General features: G+C 40.3%; 2 protein-coding genes across 3 annotated transcripts; one reads left to right on the top strand and one right to left on the bottom strand.

Moving 5' to 3' along the window:
• Positions 1 to 2,180: 2,180 nt before the first annotated feature.
• LOC127243642 (protein LURP-one-related 11-like) lies at positions 2,181 to 3,338 on the top strand. The gene is made up of 2 exons (XM_051263760.1): positions 2,181 to 2,441; positions 2,846 to 3,338. The coding sequence occupies exons 1-2, from the start codon at positions 2,181 to 2,183 to the stop codon at positions 3,227 to 3,229; spliced, it is 645 nt and encodes a 214-aa protein (XP_051119717.1). The 3' UTR covers positions 3,230 to 3,338.
• Positions 2,256 to 7,480, bottom strand: LOC127243641 (uncharacterized). 2 transcript variants are annotated; one of them, XM_051263758.1, is made up of 9 exons: positions 7,047 to 7,480; positions 6,582 to 6,785; positions 6,370 to 6,492; positions 6,211 to 6,248; positions 6,060 to 6,126; positions 3,870 to 5,981; positions 3,637 to 3,779; positions 3,340 to 3,563; positions 2,256 to 2,393 (listed from the first exon to the last, which is right to left on the bottom strand). In XM_051263758.1, the coding sequence occupies exons 1-8, from the start codon at positions 7,122 to 7,124 to the stop codon at positions 3,350 to 3,352; spliced, it is 2,979 nt and encodes a 992-aa protein (XP_051119715.1). In that variant the 5' UTR covers positions 7,125 to 7,480; the 3' UTR covers positions 2,256 to 2,393; positions 3,340 to 3,349. The 2 variants fall into 2 exon arrangements, with proteins under 2 accessions (XP_051119715.1, XP_051119716.1); XM_051263759.1 differs by having other exon boundaries at positions 3,340 to 3,560.
• Between the last annotated feature and the right edge of the window lie 9,636 nt (positions 7,481 to 17,116).

Below are 17,116 nucleotides of genomic sequence, written 5' to 3'. Positions count from 1 at the left end.
AAAAGTAGATTTGAGTAATAATCACGGGATAAATGTGAAAAGCTAAAAATAATTTTATTGTAAAATAGGATCACGGTTACTAAATAAAAAAATAGAACAATTATTTTGAAAAAAAAAATAAAAAATAAAATAATTCTTTTGGAACGGAGAAAATATTATTTTATTTTATTAAAAATACTATTTTTTACTCAATCCCTTACAAAATTTACATGCTTCTATTTTAGGACGTCCAATTACAAAGTTTACATTTCATTAAATACCCTACTTTTTCTACAAATACCTTTACTTTACATCGCATCATTACTTTTACACAAAAAATAAGGCAAAAATGTCATTACACTACTTTTAACTACTCACTATAATTAAAATACTATTATTTCTTAAATACCGTACCAAAAGTAAATGTAACCCTTGTAAATGGACGGAGGGAGTATTATTTTACTAATATATTTTTAATTATATTGAGTAAAAATCATTTTTGGTCCCATTCAATATCAAAATTATCAATTTTGGTCACATTCAAAAAAGATTATCAATTTTAGTCACACTCAAATGAAAATTTATCAATTTTAGTCCCAAAATGGTTAACTGGGACTGAACACGACCGTGTTGGATGACTCAGAAGGTGACTGGGTGTCCCTGGCAGCCAACACGGCCGTGTTGGTCTCAACACGGCCATGTTGATTACCCTGTACTTCTGAACACGGCCGTGTTCCTGCCCGTGTTATGAACACAGTCATGTTCGTGCCCATGTTCTCAACACAACCATGTTCTAGGCCATGTTCAAGACCATGTTTTCAATATAATCATATTTTAGGTCATATTTATTATTATTTTCACTTTTTGGTTAAAATTATTTGATATATATATTTATAATTTAACAAAAATATTTTTTACAATTATTTTATAATATAAAAAATAATCAATTTTTAATATTTTTAAAATATATCATAAATAATTATAAATTAAAATAACTCATTAGTTTAATTAAAATTAAAATTAAAATTAAATTAAAAAATAGTGTGTAATTATTTTCCAAAAAAAATGAAAGTGACATGGGATGTGGGACGGATATAAACGGCAATGTGGACATAGTAAGTGGGACGAATGGAGTATTATTAAAAAATTATATATTAATATATTATTATTTTTATATATTTTAAGAATATTAAAAATTGATTATTTTTTATATTATAAAATAATTGTAAAAAATATTTTTGTTAAATTATAAATATATATATCAAATAATTTTAACCAAAAAGTGAAAATAATAATAAATATGACAAAATATGATTATATTGAAAATATGGTCGTCAACATGACTGTGTTGAGAACATGGACAGGAACATGGCTGTGTTCAGAACACGGGCAGGAACACGGCCGTGTTAAGAAGTGCAGGGTAATCAATACGGCCGTGTTGAGACCAACACGGCCATGTTGGCTGCGAGGGACGCCCAGTCACCTTTTGAGTCATCCAACACGGCCGTGTTCAAGACAATACGGCCGTGTTCAGTCCCAATTAACCATTTTGGGACTAAAATTGATAAATTTTCATTTGAGTGGGATCGAAATTGATAATTTTTTTTTAATGGGACCAAAATTGATAATTTTAATATTGAATGAGACAAAAAAATGATTTTTAGTCAATTATATTAGTAAATTCTTATAGCTAAATAACTATGCCATAGTAAGTGAGATATAAGAGTACAAAAAGTAGCAAATGATTTTAGAGTGGACAGAGTAAGTACAGGGACCTCTTCCACTGCCTCTCATGCAAAACGTGTCCAAATTATGAAGATAAAGCATTCATAAGTCATAACAAAATGGCAATAATTAATAGTTATAAAAAAATATGGTTTGGAAAGTATAGTGTAATATAATAATGTGTTCAACAATGTGATGATGACAATGTCAAGTGCCCTTCACCAATCAATCATCTCTTTTGAATTTAAATTTGAATGAATGAATGTAAACGTGCACACTCTCTAAACACTAAACAAAGCATCTCCAAAACCTACTATATATATATATATGTATGTATCTATATCTACTTCTATATATATACACCACATACATACACAGTTTCCACAGACACACAGAGCAAAAGAAGAAGAAGAAGAAGGCTATATATATATATATATAGATAATCGATTCTTACCAAATAAAAGGAGTTCTGATTGATGGCAAAGATACATCCTAAGGCAGAAGCAGCAGCCATGGCAGTTGAGCTTCAGACAACAACAACATCCTGTTCATCACAGAGGCCACAAGAAGCCTTCACTGTCTGGATGAAGTCCCTTGTCATAAATGGCAATGGCTGCACTGTTTTCGACTCCGCCGGCCGCCTCGTTTTCCGAGTCGATAATTACCAGACTAAATGCTGCAAAGAAGCCCTGCTCATGGATTGCACTGGTCAAGTCCTCTTCTCCATCAAAACACAGGTACTAATACTAAAAGATAAGTTTCGAAATATTTTGAAAATAGTAAAAAGTTAGAATATTTGACGCCATTTTTCTTTTTAAAAATTACTTTCATATGAATATTTCAAAAAATTTAAAAAACGTTCTAATATTTTTTCTGTCATTGAATTGTATGCTCAAATATTTAGGCATCAATTTGAATGACAGTGAATGATAATGGATACTTTTCACTTTTATAGTAAAACAAGTTTTAAAAAAAAATGACAAAGTAAACAAGAACATTTCTTGGCCACAGACCAGAAGAAAGATAAACATAAATTTAGACGATAGAAAGTCACAAAAGGAGTACAATACAATATTGTGGTGTGTGATTCTATAAGTATTGAAACTAATCGGGGCGCGCCAAATTCCGGCTTGTCTTGCAGAAGAAAGCACTTGTCAACAAAAGTTGGCGAATACACAAATGGATAGACTCGAAGAATGTCACCGAGAAAGGGGAGTGGTTTGAAGTGAGGAGAAAGTCGGGGCTTTTCAGGAGAGACATTACTTGTCATGCCACTTTAGGATGTAATAGAGGAGAAGTGACAACAATGTTGTCCATATATACCATTGAAGGGATTCGAGGAAAATCAACAGTTAAAATTCACGATGGGACCGGCCGTGTTTTAGCAGAGATGGTGCAAAAACAAGTCAAGGACGGTGTATGTTTAGGAGATGATGTGTTGTCCCTAACTGTGGAACCACACGCTGATCGATCCCTAATCATGGCTCTAGTCCTCGTCTACGCTATGATCAACCAAAAAATGTGAATTCATAGCTCACAAAAATGTTTATACGATTTTTTTAGTTTATACAATAGAAGAGAAATGAAAACATATTCGAAAAATGTATAATATAGAAGAGATTCTTACATACACACCTTTGTGTCATTATGGGCTCTTATTCGAGTTCCTAAGATTTCGTAGTTCCATAACGAGTTGTTGTCTTTCGCCTTCGACCTCTGCAAACTTTAGGCTTATTTCAGAGTATCTCCCCTGCATTTCCTTTAGCTCGCCTTCCATCGATGCATTCTTCTCCTTAAGGGAGGCTATTTCGTTTCTTAGCGCGTCGATGTCGACCATTTCATTGGAAGATAAGCTACTGCTGAAATATCGAATGCTTAGAAGGTCAGCTTTTGTGTAGTAAGAGTCAAGCGTGTAGTTCGATTAAATCGTACCTCTTTGTAGGGAATGGCGAGCGCGGATTTGCGTTGGATGATGCCTTCTGCAATGCTACAATTTTGTTGTGGAGATCCTTTTCCTTCTTGAGAAATGTATTTGTCAATGTCTCCAGCGCCGTCTCTTTCGATTTGATCTGAGTCTGTTGATCCGATAGAACTCGTTAGCATTGATCATTTCTGTAAATTATTAACTCGATGTTTAAACCGAAACAAGAGATGGATTTGCATACCTCGAGCATTTTTATTCGCTCCTTTAGACTTTCGACTTCTTTGGATCGTTGCGGAAGTAATTTATTAGACTTTGGAGGGACTTTCGCGACGTCAAGATTACCTCGCGCATTGCCATCCTTCGTCTTCTTCTTCGTGCTTTTTAGCGCATCGTCGATCTTTTTTAGATCACTAGTCAGTTGACAGACTTGTTTCCTTAGTTTCTCCTTCTCCGCCTCATTTTTCGACAGCAAACATTCGAGCTCTGTATGGCGAGTGCCAAGACTGTCCAGCTCAGACTGCAGAGTTTCGACGATGGACTCTTTTTCTTTCATGAGAGATTCCTTATTCTTTATTTCTTCACACATCTCTTCTGCTTCCTTCATTGTCGATGCAATCCTGTTTTCGAGTTCGACTCTTGCAACGTTTCCTTGCTCTGCATCGAGTTCCATTTCTTTCATCGATCGTCTCATCTTTTCTAGCTCATGCAATAAATCTTCCTTACTCCCCAATTCCTCCATGAGAATGCTATTCTTGGCTACGTGCATTTCGATCTCTTCTCTGAGGGCTAAAATATCGTCGAAGAGTGGTTTCTGAGATTCCTCAGCGTGCTTTTTCTGATCGTTCAGCTGCACCGTCATTTCTTCATTCTCTAAGCGAATGCGATCCATTTGATCCGTCATTAGCGCGACTTGATCGGAGAGTTTGCTTAACTTAGCCTCGTATTGGTCCTTGACAGATTGGTGTTCTTCAGAAATCTTTTCGAGCATTTCCTCCAACCGACGATTCTGTGATCTGAGGTCATTCGCTTCTGCCGCAGCTTTCGTTGTCAGCTTCTCGTTGGCTTCGAACGTGCACGCCATCTGTAATGAAAGCTTCCTGAATTCCTCCTGAAGACTTTCCACTGTCTCGGAGTTTTTTGCGCGCCACTTCTTCAACACTTCCTCGGCTCTCATCGCTCGCTGCTCCTGCTCTGCTTTCGACTTCATGAGATTTTCTAGATCGTCTGCAAACCCCTGTGTCTGCTTCTCGAGCTCTTCCTCTAAGAGCTTTGCTCGATCTTCGAGCTCTCTCATGGCAACCAGTGCATCCGCGTGTTCCTTTGATTGCCTTTGCAGCTCATCCTCCAGATTTTCGATATGAGTCTCTAATTCATTAGTACATTCGTATTGCATTTTGAGTTTCTCCTGAATCTGGCCCTGCTCGATCTTCGACAGCAGATTGTGATTCTCCTGCTTCACGATCTCATAGTCGAGGGCGAGCTGCTCCATTTGCATCTCGACCTCATCTTTATCTCTTTTGTAGATTTCGATTTCGCTTTGCAGGTCTGTGATCTGTTGTTCCAGAAGATTCACTTCCTTGGCTTCGCTACGTTCCTTGACGAGCTCTTCCAGCGCCCTTTGCTCATCATCATCAGATAGGCGGGATAATTTCTCATCCACATCTTTTGGTAGGTTTGACATTTCCTTATTCTTCTGTTCTATGATCTCCTCGAGGTCTTGCACGGCAAGAATCAGCTCAGAGTTCGATTCCTGCGTCTTCTGAAGCTGAATCCGAAGGTTTACGTTTAGTCCATTAATATGGTTCAATTCCTGCCTGAGTTCTTCCACCATCGCCCGAGAATTCACAGTGTCAAACGACAAACTTGTTCTTGTTTTTGATCCCTCACGCCTATGGAGGACAGCTTCAAGCTCCTCCTTCAATGCGTCGCGCTCTTCTTTCAAGCTGGCGAGCTCTCGGGAGAGATCTTGGCTGCGTTTCGTCTCCTTGACAATCTGTTTACGGAGCGTCTGCAGCTCTAGTTCCGACATCCCGGCCTGTCTGGATAGATCAGTAACTTCAGATTGCAGTTTCTTGATCATCATGTCTGATTCTTCCTCCATCTGCTGCCCTGGGAAGGTTTCAGGGGTGGATTTTCCAAGCCATTCCCATGAGCTCCTGTGCTGGTCGAACATTGTTTCCGGCGCATCATTTTTCGGCTCGTCATGTAGGTAATCAACAGGCTCTGGATGCACATTGCTGTTGCTCTTCCCCTGCATCTCCCATGGCGTTTCAAGCTCTGAGCTGCTCTCAGAACTTGACATTGTAACGTCGGATTCACTTGAGCTACGAAGATTATTAGGATTCGAATTATCCTGTCAGAAAAACAAGAGTTCACAGGTTCAGATCTATAAGAATTTCTACAAGCAGCGAAAAATAGGTAACTAAATTACTTCGACAGAGGTGCTTCTGATGGTGCCATGGCTGCCGTATTGAGTAACTTCCTTTTCTTCAACTTCTCTGTGGAAAAACACAAACAAAATGTCACACCGACATTCGTTGTCTGCTACGTTTACGAAGAACAGTAACCAAAACATTGCACACCTTCGATCGGAGCATTCATGGATTCTCTGGATCGATACCTGTTCAGGCGTGCAGCATGATTGAGCAAAATTCATCCATGGAAACAAACCAAAATACATGCAGAAAAAGGTAATCTCAACGTAGACAAGATGGATAGATGAATGGTCATGGAGGTCTTACATGTAACAGAGCATTTGTTTTTGAATGTCGAAGGGGAAGAGACACAGACGAAGCTTTCGTTGCCTCGACATAGTTTGACAAATCTATGGAAGCTTCTCCAACAACACCAACCTTAGATGAACCCTAGCAAGCAATCATTCACCAAAATTACTTGGAACCGAAGCAAGGTATGCATAAAATTTCGATTTTCAATCTAGGGATAGGTTTCTCACCGTCGTCCCAACGACGAAGTGGTAGATCCTCTCATGGACCTTGTCGGACGTTGGATCGTGAGCGAATTTCACAGTTTCGCGGAGAGGATTCTCCCATAAGCATCTTCCTTCTCGGACTAATGCTGTGTCTGATTTCGCAGTCGCCTTGCCGGTGTCGGATGGAACAATGGATACCACCAATCCATCCCCTTCGATCTGCGTTAGCTGAGTTTTAAAGCAAGAGTCATTCTCATGCACTGTGCACATGGTGAAATGGATGCAAAATTGATTGAACTAGCACGAGTGAAAATACTCTTCCATTGCTATTAAATTGATCGCCAGTGTTTGATTTGGTGTTTTTGCTACATAAATCCCCAAATCGTATTATCTAGGGTTTCGGAAACTGAATTGTTCGATCTGTCTAGAAACGCATTCGACATGGAAGTTATGAATAGAACCACAATTTAGGGAGAAGCTGAGCATTACCTGAGAGGCATGGAACTTCAGTTCGAAACTAATTTTGATTCTGTTCTTCTCGCTCCACCATCGGGCTGGTTTGAACATTTCCTCTATCTGCTCGCTCCCCGCCGCGTCCGCCGGAGCTCCGGCGACCTCAGTTGGAAACAGCCATTCCGTGCAATGCAAGGAGGATTCCGTGCATCCACCCGAAATTGGAGAGAACTCCGGCCTCCCGAGAGAAACTGATCGAGTTGGCGCTGAATTAAGTAACTCAGCAATGGATGAAGTATGGAGACAATGGTGATCTCACAGCTGTTAGAATGAGAGGAAACAGGAAAGCCAAGTCAGAAACAAGATTCTCTTTGTTCTCCGATAGCTCGAGTTCGAAACGCCATAGCTGGTCCTTCCAAGGTATCTGCAATTCCTCTTCTATATCTTGTGTACGTAATTGGCTTAAGAAGATGGGCGCATGTGAGCATTCTAGGAGCTCCCGGGATCTCAGGACTGGACTAATCTCAACCCTTCATTTAAGTACAGAACCCACATATTGAACGGTTTGGATCTCTCTAGATTAGGAGATCCAGAAGCTCCACAAAGGTGTGGTGTAACTATCCTCAATTGTAAATTATAATCACAAAATTGTCAATGTTGATTCTATTTTATTTATAAAAAAAAAAACATTTTAGCCAATGTAAATTAAAATTATATATACTTTTGTTTATAATAAACACTTGTATTAACACCAATGTAATCTTGAAATTCATATAGTATTTTATATTATGCGGTCAATTCCGTAAGAGATGATCTAGTGATTTAAGGATGAACTTGTGACCATAAGATTATTACGTAAAATCGCGACATTTATGATAATGATTTCAAACCTATGTAGAATGGAATGAAAGATATGCAAACTATAATTTATATGGTGAATTAAGTATTAACCTACCTTAAACAATATTGTGATAAAAAATAAAAAATAAAAAAATAATAATCACCCTTGTTTGTGATATTTTACTTGCTAGAAGTTACAATGTCATTTTGGTATGATACGTGGTCACTTACAATTGGCCGTAATTTTGACAATGGAATAATACCTATTTGATAATAATGATTTTTGAGCAACTTAATTGAGTGTAATTATTCCAATATATTCTGTCACAAAAATTTCACTGATTAATAAATTGACATTAATATATATATATATATATTATATTGAAGATAGTATATTTCAAGATTTGTCAAAGTATTATTGTTTAAAAGAATTTTACTTATATGTTAACAGATTTATTTATTTTTTTTAACATACACGATGGCGACATGGCGTCGTAAAATATTGTATTTTTAGTCCATAGAAGTTTTAAATAAATTATTTTACTTAAAAAATATATATATATAACAATAAATTAGAAAACCTTCGGCGATGATATAGAAAATCAATAATTTATAATAGTATTAAACAAATATGGAATGGCTTGGCTTGAAAGGTCAGTAATTATTACACAATTAGGTGTAGTGCTGGCACGTGACCACGTGATTTCAGGCATGGCTTGTATGTGTTTAGTATGCCGTCACCATTCCCTACCAAAATAATAATAATAATAATAATAATAATAATAATAATAATAATAAAAATAATAAAATATTATATATATTGCAATTATTTATTAAAAAATATCTAAGATAAAGAAAGTATCACTTAACCCATCTTAACTCATCAATTTTATTTATCCAATTTTATCTCTATTTATACAGTTGTTGATGTAATTTTTCAACAAAAATAAAGTAAAATTCAAAGATATAGAAAATATCCTTAAACTTGATTAATTAGTGCCTGAGATTAGGAATCTCTAAACACTGTATGGTACAGAAAATAAACTGGAAAATAAAAGACTGAAATTTAAAGTGGTGATCCCCAAATCTGACTTTGCTTTGTTGAAGTTGATTGAAGATGCCTTGCCAAATGATGATCCAAATCCTTAAATATTCCCTGGGAAACCGTACTGAAAACCGTCACCCGACCGGTTACAACGTCTCCTTCTCAACCGTCTTCCAACCTTTCTTATGCTGACACGTGTCCCCAGCAGACCAAAATTCCCTATATTTCACTCCTTGAGCCGACCACAGACCTTCCGCTCTTTTGGCCCGACTTCGTCCTTCGTCCGACCTACTTCTTCGCCCGACCCCACTTGGGCCGACCTCCATATCAACCGCCCCCTGTCTTTGATCAAAGGCCTCCGTGTTTGTCCGACTCCTCCTTCTATCCGACCTACAGTTTACCCGACCTGCGGATATCCCATCTCAACGACTTTCCGTCTCGAGGACCTCCCGACTTGAAAACCTTCCGACTCATCGTCTTTCCGTCTTGCGGACCTCCCGACCTGAAAACCTTCCGACTTGAGGTCTTTCCGTCTTGCGGACCTCCCGACCGGAAGACCTTCCGACTTGAGGTCTTTCCGTCTTGCGGATCTCCCGACCTGAAGACCGTCCGACTTGAGGTCTTTCCGTCTTGCGGACCTCCCGACCGGAAGACCTTCCGACTTGAGGTCTTTCCGTCTTGCGGATCTCCCGACCTGAAGACCGTCCGACTTGAGGTCTTTCATCTTGAGGGCCTCCCGACCTGAAGACCTTCCGACTTGAGGTCTTTCCGTCTTGCGGACCTCTCGACCTGAAGACCTTCCGACTTGAGGTCTTTCCGTCTTGCGGACCTCCCGACCTGAAGACCGTCCGACTTGAGGTCTTTCAGTCTTGCGGATCTCCCGACCTGAAGACCGTCCGACTTGAGGTCTTTCATCTTGAGGGCCTCCCGACCTGAAGACCTTCCGACTTGAGGTCTTTCCGTCTTGCGGACCTCTCGACCTGAAGACCTTCCGTCCTGAATTTTTCTTAGAAATAAATAAATAAATTTATTTTCCTTGATTTCCTCACGGTGTCCTTCAGCCAGTTCAATCAACCCTATTGCCAGGCCCATTCCTCGTTTTACCTTGGGCTTTTAACCTAATTCTAAATTTCGTACGTAACAACTTGCCCGCCGCCAAGGGACTTTCAAACGCCAATAAATGTTTGGAAGTTCATAAAGCACTACCTTCTCGAGAAACTCCCTTAGCAACTACACCAGTTACTGCAACACTCCTGGTTTATTCCTTCTTCGCAATACAAGCCTGTGTGAATCACAATCCCAAAACACGAGAATCCCTTCAGCATACTACTGGAAGACTGGGTGGTCTCCTTAGCACGAAAGCTCTGGTTGATGATGCCATTCAGAAAAAGGAGGCAGAATTGCAGGAGCTAAGGAAAGAACAGTCTACCCTGGATAAGCAAATTACCAATGAACAGCATCTGCTTGAGAAGTATACCAAAAATGAGGCTGAATTGGATCAAGAGCTGAAAACCCAAGCCCGATCCCAATTCATCAGAAGATATCAGACGGCTGCCAATACCAGAAGGCTATCCAGGGATGAAAACAAATGGACACAGATAAAAACTGCCCTAGGGGCACTGTTGTAATATTTCCCCCTTTGTAACAACAACTGACTTAGTAATCCATTTTTTCTTTCTTCTCTCAAAACAAGGATCACCTTTCAATTCCCAGCTTTATAGGAAACGAACCAAACTCCTTCTTTAAAAGCACACTGTTTCTCACATTTTAAGAAACATATTCCCAGGCATATTTTAAAAATCAAAACACTGAAAGTGTGAACAAACATGGCGAATGACCGACCTCATGTTCCATCAAGCAACTGGGAGGGTGTTCTTCAACCCTTCTTTGTAGGTAATCACCCTATTGGAGGCCATGCAGAAGACTTGTTATATATACTCAAGCAACTAGACTTCAAATTCCGATTCTCCCAACGAGGTAGAAGAACTATTCATCGCGTCATCCGCCTGATGGAAAAAGTCATTGAGGGGTATGAACCTCTTCGTGACATCCTCAGCCGCATCCCTGATCTCCATCATCACATGGAAATGATTGAAAATCATGCAGCAACCATACTTCCAGACCTTGGTTGGGATAACATATTTTCCAATCAACGAAAAGTCTTTTCAAGATTGCGTACCATTGTTGACCGTGAACATCAAGCCCTAACAGACATGCAAGCACGTACCCACCAAGATCTAGATGACATGCAAAGCCAATGGGAAAGGTACCGACCAGACTTGGAAGATCTTATTGAAGAAGAACCAGAGCTAATATCCACTCACTGGGATGAAAAGTCTGATTCAGAGACAGAAAATTTCTCACAACTACACGATGACTAACAGAAATGAACCTTCCAGTAGGTTCGAACCCCCATAAATGGGTTCTGAATAATATGTGGTTTCAGGCAGTTTTGTTATCTGAAAAGGCAGGATAATACCTCTTCAGATATTTAGCATTAATACAATCATGTACTCTTCTACCTTCATGATTTACAATAATGAACGCGCCATTTCCAATATCTTTTTGAACAATGTATGGTCCTTCCCAATTCGGTGACCACTTTCCCAATTGATCAGTTTTCTTATATGTAGGAAGAATGGTCTTCCAGACTAGGTCTCCTTTTTGGAATGTCCTGTGAAGAACTTTCTTTCCGTAACTCCTTGCTCTGATTTCACTCTGTTTCACACTTCGATCTATTGCATGGAGACGGTTAACATCCAAATCTTCTAACTGCTGCAACATAAGTTGTTGGTATTCCTTTGTAAGATCACTATCAGTAAATTCTGTTCGGCCGGATGATACTCGAATTTCGGCTGGTAAAACAGCATCTTGGCCAAACGTAAGTTGGTACGGTGAGAACCCTGTGGCCGTATTTCTGGTATTTCTATGTGCCCATAAAGCCTGAGACAATAACAAATGCCACTTTCTTGGGTTCCCTTCAATCATCTTCTTTATAATCCCAATGATAATCTTATTTGCTGCTTCCGCCTGTCCATTGGCTTGGGGATAATAAGGTGAAGAATGATGTAACCGAACACCGAATTCTGCCAAGAAATTAGAGAACCTTTCCCCTGTAAAGACCAAGCCTTGGTCGGTTGTTATAGACTGAGGAATACCATATCTGTAAATAATTTGGTGCAAAACGAAGTCTATCACTTCTTTCTGATCCACATTTTTCAAAGCAACCGCTTCCACCCATTTGGTAAAGTAATCAGTCGCGACCAATATGAAACAGTGATGTTTCGATGAAGCAGGATGTATCTTACCAATAATATCCATAGCCCACGATTTAAAAGGCCATGGTTTTGCCAAGAATTGTAATTCGGTTACTGGCAAATGATTTAAGTTTCCATGTCTCTGACATTCCTGGCAGCCTTTTGCAAATTGTATGCAATCCTCAAAAATCTTAGGCCAGAAAAAACCCAAGCGATGAATGGCCCATCTCATATTGAGACCTGCCCGATGAGCTCCACATATCCCACCATGTACTTCTGTCATCACTTCTAGAGCTTCTTCAGATCCCAAGCATTTCAAAAGTAAACCTTCAAATGATCTCTTGTACAAAATTCCATTTATCAATTGAAAACGTAAAGCCTTCAATCGTATCGCAATTGAAACACTCGCACCAGGATTCTGTAAATACAGGATAAGCTCCGTTCTCCAATCGGACACTGTTTCGCCATCGGACTTCTGTCCGATAAAAACTTCGCAATCGGGCTCCTGACCGACCGTCTCCTGCCCGACAGGCTCGCAGTCGGGCTCCTGTCCGACACTCTCCTGCCCGATCATAACTTCACAATCGGGCTCCTGACCGACAGCCTCTTGCTCGACCGTAACTTCACAGTCGGGCTCCTGTCCAATATCCTCTTGCCCGTTCGTAACTTCGCAGTCGGGCTCCTGTCCAATATCCTCTTGCCCGTTCGTAACTTCGCAGTCGGGGTCCTGTCCGATAGTCTCCTGCCCGACCGTAACTTCGCAGATCGGGTCTGTCTTTCCTTCTATGCCCGACTTGACCTCCGACCACATATCCTCCAGAATTCCTTTACATGCCCTTTGAGCCAATTCATCAGCACGTTGGTTTTCTTCCCTCGGAAGGAACTCAATTATTACTTCTGAGATTTTTGTCAGTAACCGACTCACAATGTCCCTATATCTGCGAAGATGAGGGTAATTGCACACATATTGATTGTTTACCTGGTTGACTACTAATTGAGAATCCCCCCTTATGATTACAGACTGGACCTTCCTGGCAATTAAAGCCTCCAAACCCAAAATTAAAGCTTCATATTCTGCCGAATTATGGGTCATGGATTCCAATCGTAGTTGTAAGTTGATCTTTTGACCATCAGGTCCTTGCAAAAAGACCCCTGCCCCCGATTTGTTTCCAGAGGTAGAACCATCAAAGAACATCAACCATGTTCTGGTACTTATATAAGGCACACATCCGACCTGTAAATTATCCAGATATGATGCACAACTAAATGGTCGGACACTATCACAAAGAGAATACCCGACTTGTGAGAATTCTGCCAAGAAGTCGGCTACTGCTTGTCCCTTAATTGCCCTCAGTGGGGAATGGTGAAGATCGAAAGGAGCCAATTTGATGGCCCATTTCATGAGTCTGCCCTTCATAGTAGGTCTCTGTAAAATCAATTTGATGAGATCCACCTTTGATATGACCTCAACTCTTCTGGGCAGCAAATAATGCTCGAGTTTAGTGCAAGCGAAGACCAATGAATAACACATTTTTTCTGGGATAGTGTAATTCAGTTCTGGTCCTGTAAGGGTTTTACTGAGATAGTAAATTGCCCTTTCCTTCCCGTCATCACCATCCTGCGCCAATAAACAACTAACCACTTCATATGTATTTGCCAAATAAAGTTTGAGTGGCCGACCTTGTTTGGGAGGCATCAAGACTGGAGGGTGAACCAATGCCTGCTTGATAGCATCTAAAGCCGTTTGTTGGTCGGGACCCCATTCAAAGGCAATTTTTCCAGCTTTCAACAATTTAGTAATGGGTCTGACCTTGCCAGCAGCATTAGAAATGAAACGCCTCAAATAATTCACCTTACCCAACAGACTTTGGATTTCTGTAACCGTCTTGGGTGGCCGACTATCAAGAATGGCTTTAGCCTTGTTGGCATCAATTTCAATTCCTCTCTCATGAACTAAGAATCCTAGAAAGCTCCCGGCTGATATTCCAAAAGCACATTTGGTTGGATTCATCTTCAACTTGTACTTCTTCATTCTTTCAAATGCCTCTTCAAGATCTCTCAAATGTTCGTCAAAACTGGCAGATTTAACTATAACATCATCAATATACACTTCCATAGATCTGCCAATTAAATCATGAAAGATTGAATTCATGGCTCTTTGGTAAGTTGCCCCTGCATTCTTTAACCCGAATGGCATGACTGTCCATTCATAAATACCCAAAGCCCCTGGGCATCTGAATGCTGTCTTAGGAATGTCTTCTTCTGCCAAGAATATTTGGTTATAACCTGCATAGCCATCCATCAGACTAAGGATTTTATGCCCTGCTGCTGCATCTATCAGCATGTCGGCCATAGGCATCACGTATTCGTCCTTAGGGGTAGCTAGATTCAAATCCCTGAAGTCGATGCATATCCTTATCTTACCATTTTTCTTGACCACTGGCACAATATTAGCCAGCCACTCCGCATAACGGCAAGGTTGAATGAAACCCACTTTGAGAAGTTTTTGGATTTCTTCCTTGATTTGAGGCATCAGATCTGGACTCATTCGCCTTGGAGGTTGTTTATAAGGTTTACAACCTTCTTTGATGGGCAATCGATGCTCTATTAGACTTCTTGTCAAACCAGGCATCTCTGAATAATCCCACGCTAAACAATCAATGTTGTTTCTAATAACTTCAAGCATCATTGTTTGTTGCTCTTTAGACAAATAACCACTTAACCTGATCACTTTTGGAACCAATTCGGTTCCTAAATTAAACTCCAATAACGGGTCTTGTGATGAAGCTGTTGGTTCTGTTTTTTCTAATAAGTCGGGCCAACGAAATTGTTCATCTTCTTGGAGGTGAACATCCAGAATCTCTTTATTATTTTCTACTTTATGTAATAACTGTTTTAAATAGAACTTATTAATAAGAGAACTACATACTTCTAAAGTTGTATCTTCCATAACAAACAACTTATACGGAAATGGGTGTGGCTTTATCATGAGCCATACAGTAAAGGTGTTCTTTTAATAGAACATCGAGTTCTGGCCAGTGACTTTATAACCCTTGTTTGGGTATTCCCTGGCCATATACAACTGAGACATCGGAGCCAAGTGACTAGAATAAAACACTGACTCTTCCACTTGTTCTGTTACGTCGAATGGGTTGTCATTCGCTTCCATTTTAAAGACCTGATTTCCTTCCCAGAACATTAACTGTTGGTGCAAGGTTGATGGCACACATTGAGAGGCATGAATCCAATCTCGTCCCAGCAAAAGAGAGTATGTAGTATCTGCGTCCACAATAAAGAAAACAGTGGAAATTTTCTTTGGTCCGACCTCAATTGTGGCAACCATCATACCTTCAGGCTTGGTCGGCTGCCCCGTAAAACTTGTCATTTCGAATTCCACAGGGGACAGATCATGAATTCCTTTCCCTAGCTTCTTGAGAGTCTTCAATGGCATAACATTAAAGACTGCTCCATTATCCACGAAAACCTTTGTGATTGGTTTCCCACAAATGTGAGCATTAACATACAGCGATTTCAAATGGGAGTTCGCACCCTCTGGAATAGGAGGAAACACAATTGAAGGTGCTTCCGACTGAGGCTCAGAATCTGTAATCTTTGCCAACTCTGTTTCCTCTAATTCGTCATCTGCCAAGAATGCCCATAAAGGTTCGTCCATAGTATCATCTACCAGACTCGCCCACGTCGGTTCATCACTCATCTGGTTAATCTCTGTCATTCGACAAGGGATTCGTGGTCCCAGACGAGATTTAACAGATCTTGAATTTTCCTCTGTAGGCACCACTTCTTCCTTCGTCTCATTTCGAGATTGAACCGTCAAGGATTCAATACGAAATTCTTCCAGAGATGGATTGATGTTGATCCGTTCACAATGTTGGCATCTAAAACCTTTAATTATTTCATCTGCCATTCCTTTACCTTTCCCCTGTCCCGACGAACTTCTTTTGGTATAGTCGGAAGCTCCTAATCCGTCCTTCGGTTGCTTTCCTGACCAGACCCGACTGGACCGACTTATTGGAGACTGAATGGCCGCTCCCTGCTCGTCGGTCGTTTGTTCTGTAAAGACTCTAATGGACTGATCTCCTGTCAAGTGGTCGGCTGCATTTTGTTCGTCGGTTCTTTGTTGTACTGCAGGAACTCGTTTCCCATACTTTGCAGCATACCTGCGTTTGGCATTGCGAATCTGTGTACGATTCATACCTGGGAAACGAGGATCTATATCAACGGGTAAAGGCTTTTTATTTCGAGCCCAATCGTTCCCGACTGAACCCGTTTTTCTGGTCGGGTGGTCTCGCACTAAAACCTTTTCCTTCACTTCCACATTAAAAGAACCGTCTGGACGGTCCCATTTTTCAGCGACTGGCCTTTCAACAACTTTGAGTCGTTCTTCCGGTCGGCTGCTGTTTGGCTGATTCCCTTTCTTTTTTCTGGGACTTGCCTGAGTTTGCTCCCCTGTTTGTCCACTATTGACCGAACTTTTCCCTGTTTCCGAACTTGGTTGGATGTCAACCATTGCAGTTGTTACTTTCGGAAATGGTTGCTGGTCTACACCTAAAGTGATGTATTTGAGCCGACCTGTCTTGATGGCCTTTTGAATTTCCTTCCTAAAATGAGTACACTGACTTGTAGTGTGTGTGAAAGAATTATGCCACTTACAATATGGTCTCCCTTTGATTTCTTCTTTAGTGGCAAGTCTTTGGCCCTTTGGAATACGGATCTGCCCATCAGTCAGTAGGATATCAAAGATTTCATCAGCTTTCGAACTATCAAAGGTCGGTTGCTCCTTTCCTTCAGATCCTGGTACTGGCTTCAATTTAGGACATACATACGGTTTTCCAGAAAGGATTTCGGCTGCCATCTCTTCTGACTGATTAAAATCAAAGTCGCATGTTTCTGTTCCCATACTCGCCATATGTTGGCCTCTATTACGCCTGTTATGCTGATCTTCC

Source organism: Andrographis paniculata, unplaced genomic scaffold (genome assembly GCF_009805555.1).
Source record: "Andrographis paniculata isolate CXL003 unplaced genomic scaffold, ASM980555v1 Contig95END, whole genome shotgun sequence".
Taxonomy (NCBI): domain Eukaryota; kingdom Viridiplantae; phylum Streptophyta; class Magnoliopsida; order Lamiales; family Acanthaceae; genus Andrographis; species Andrographis paniculata.
Note: the sequence above shows the minus strand (reverse complement) of the source record. Positions and strands in the feature narration are given on the sequence as shown.

Bases quoted from the DNA above. Each gene is read 5' to 3' on its own strand.
- LOC127243642 (XM_051263760.1), top strand. From the start codon at position 2,181: ATGGCAAAGATACATCCTAAGGCAGAAGCAGCAGCCATGGCAGTTGAG. The intron at 2,442-2,845 runs GTACTAATACTA...CTTGTCTTGCAG, and splicing joins TCTTCTCCATCAAAACACAG to AAGAAAGCACTTGTCAACAA.
- LOC127243641 (XM_051263758.1), bottom strand. From the start codon at position 7,124: ATGTTCAAACCAGCCCGATGGTGGAGCGAGAAGAACAGAATCAAAATT. The intron at 6,786-7,046 runs GTAATGCTCAGC...TTTAAAACTCAG, and splicing joins TGAAGTTCCATGCCTCTCAG to CTAACGCAGATCGAAGGGGA. The intron at 6,249-6,369 runs GTAAGACCTCCA...ACGCCTGAACAG, and splicing joins AAACAAATGCTCTGTTACAT to GTATCGATCCAGAGAATCCA.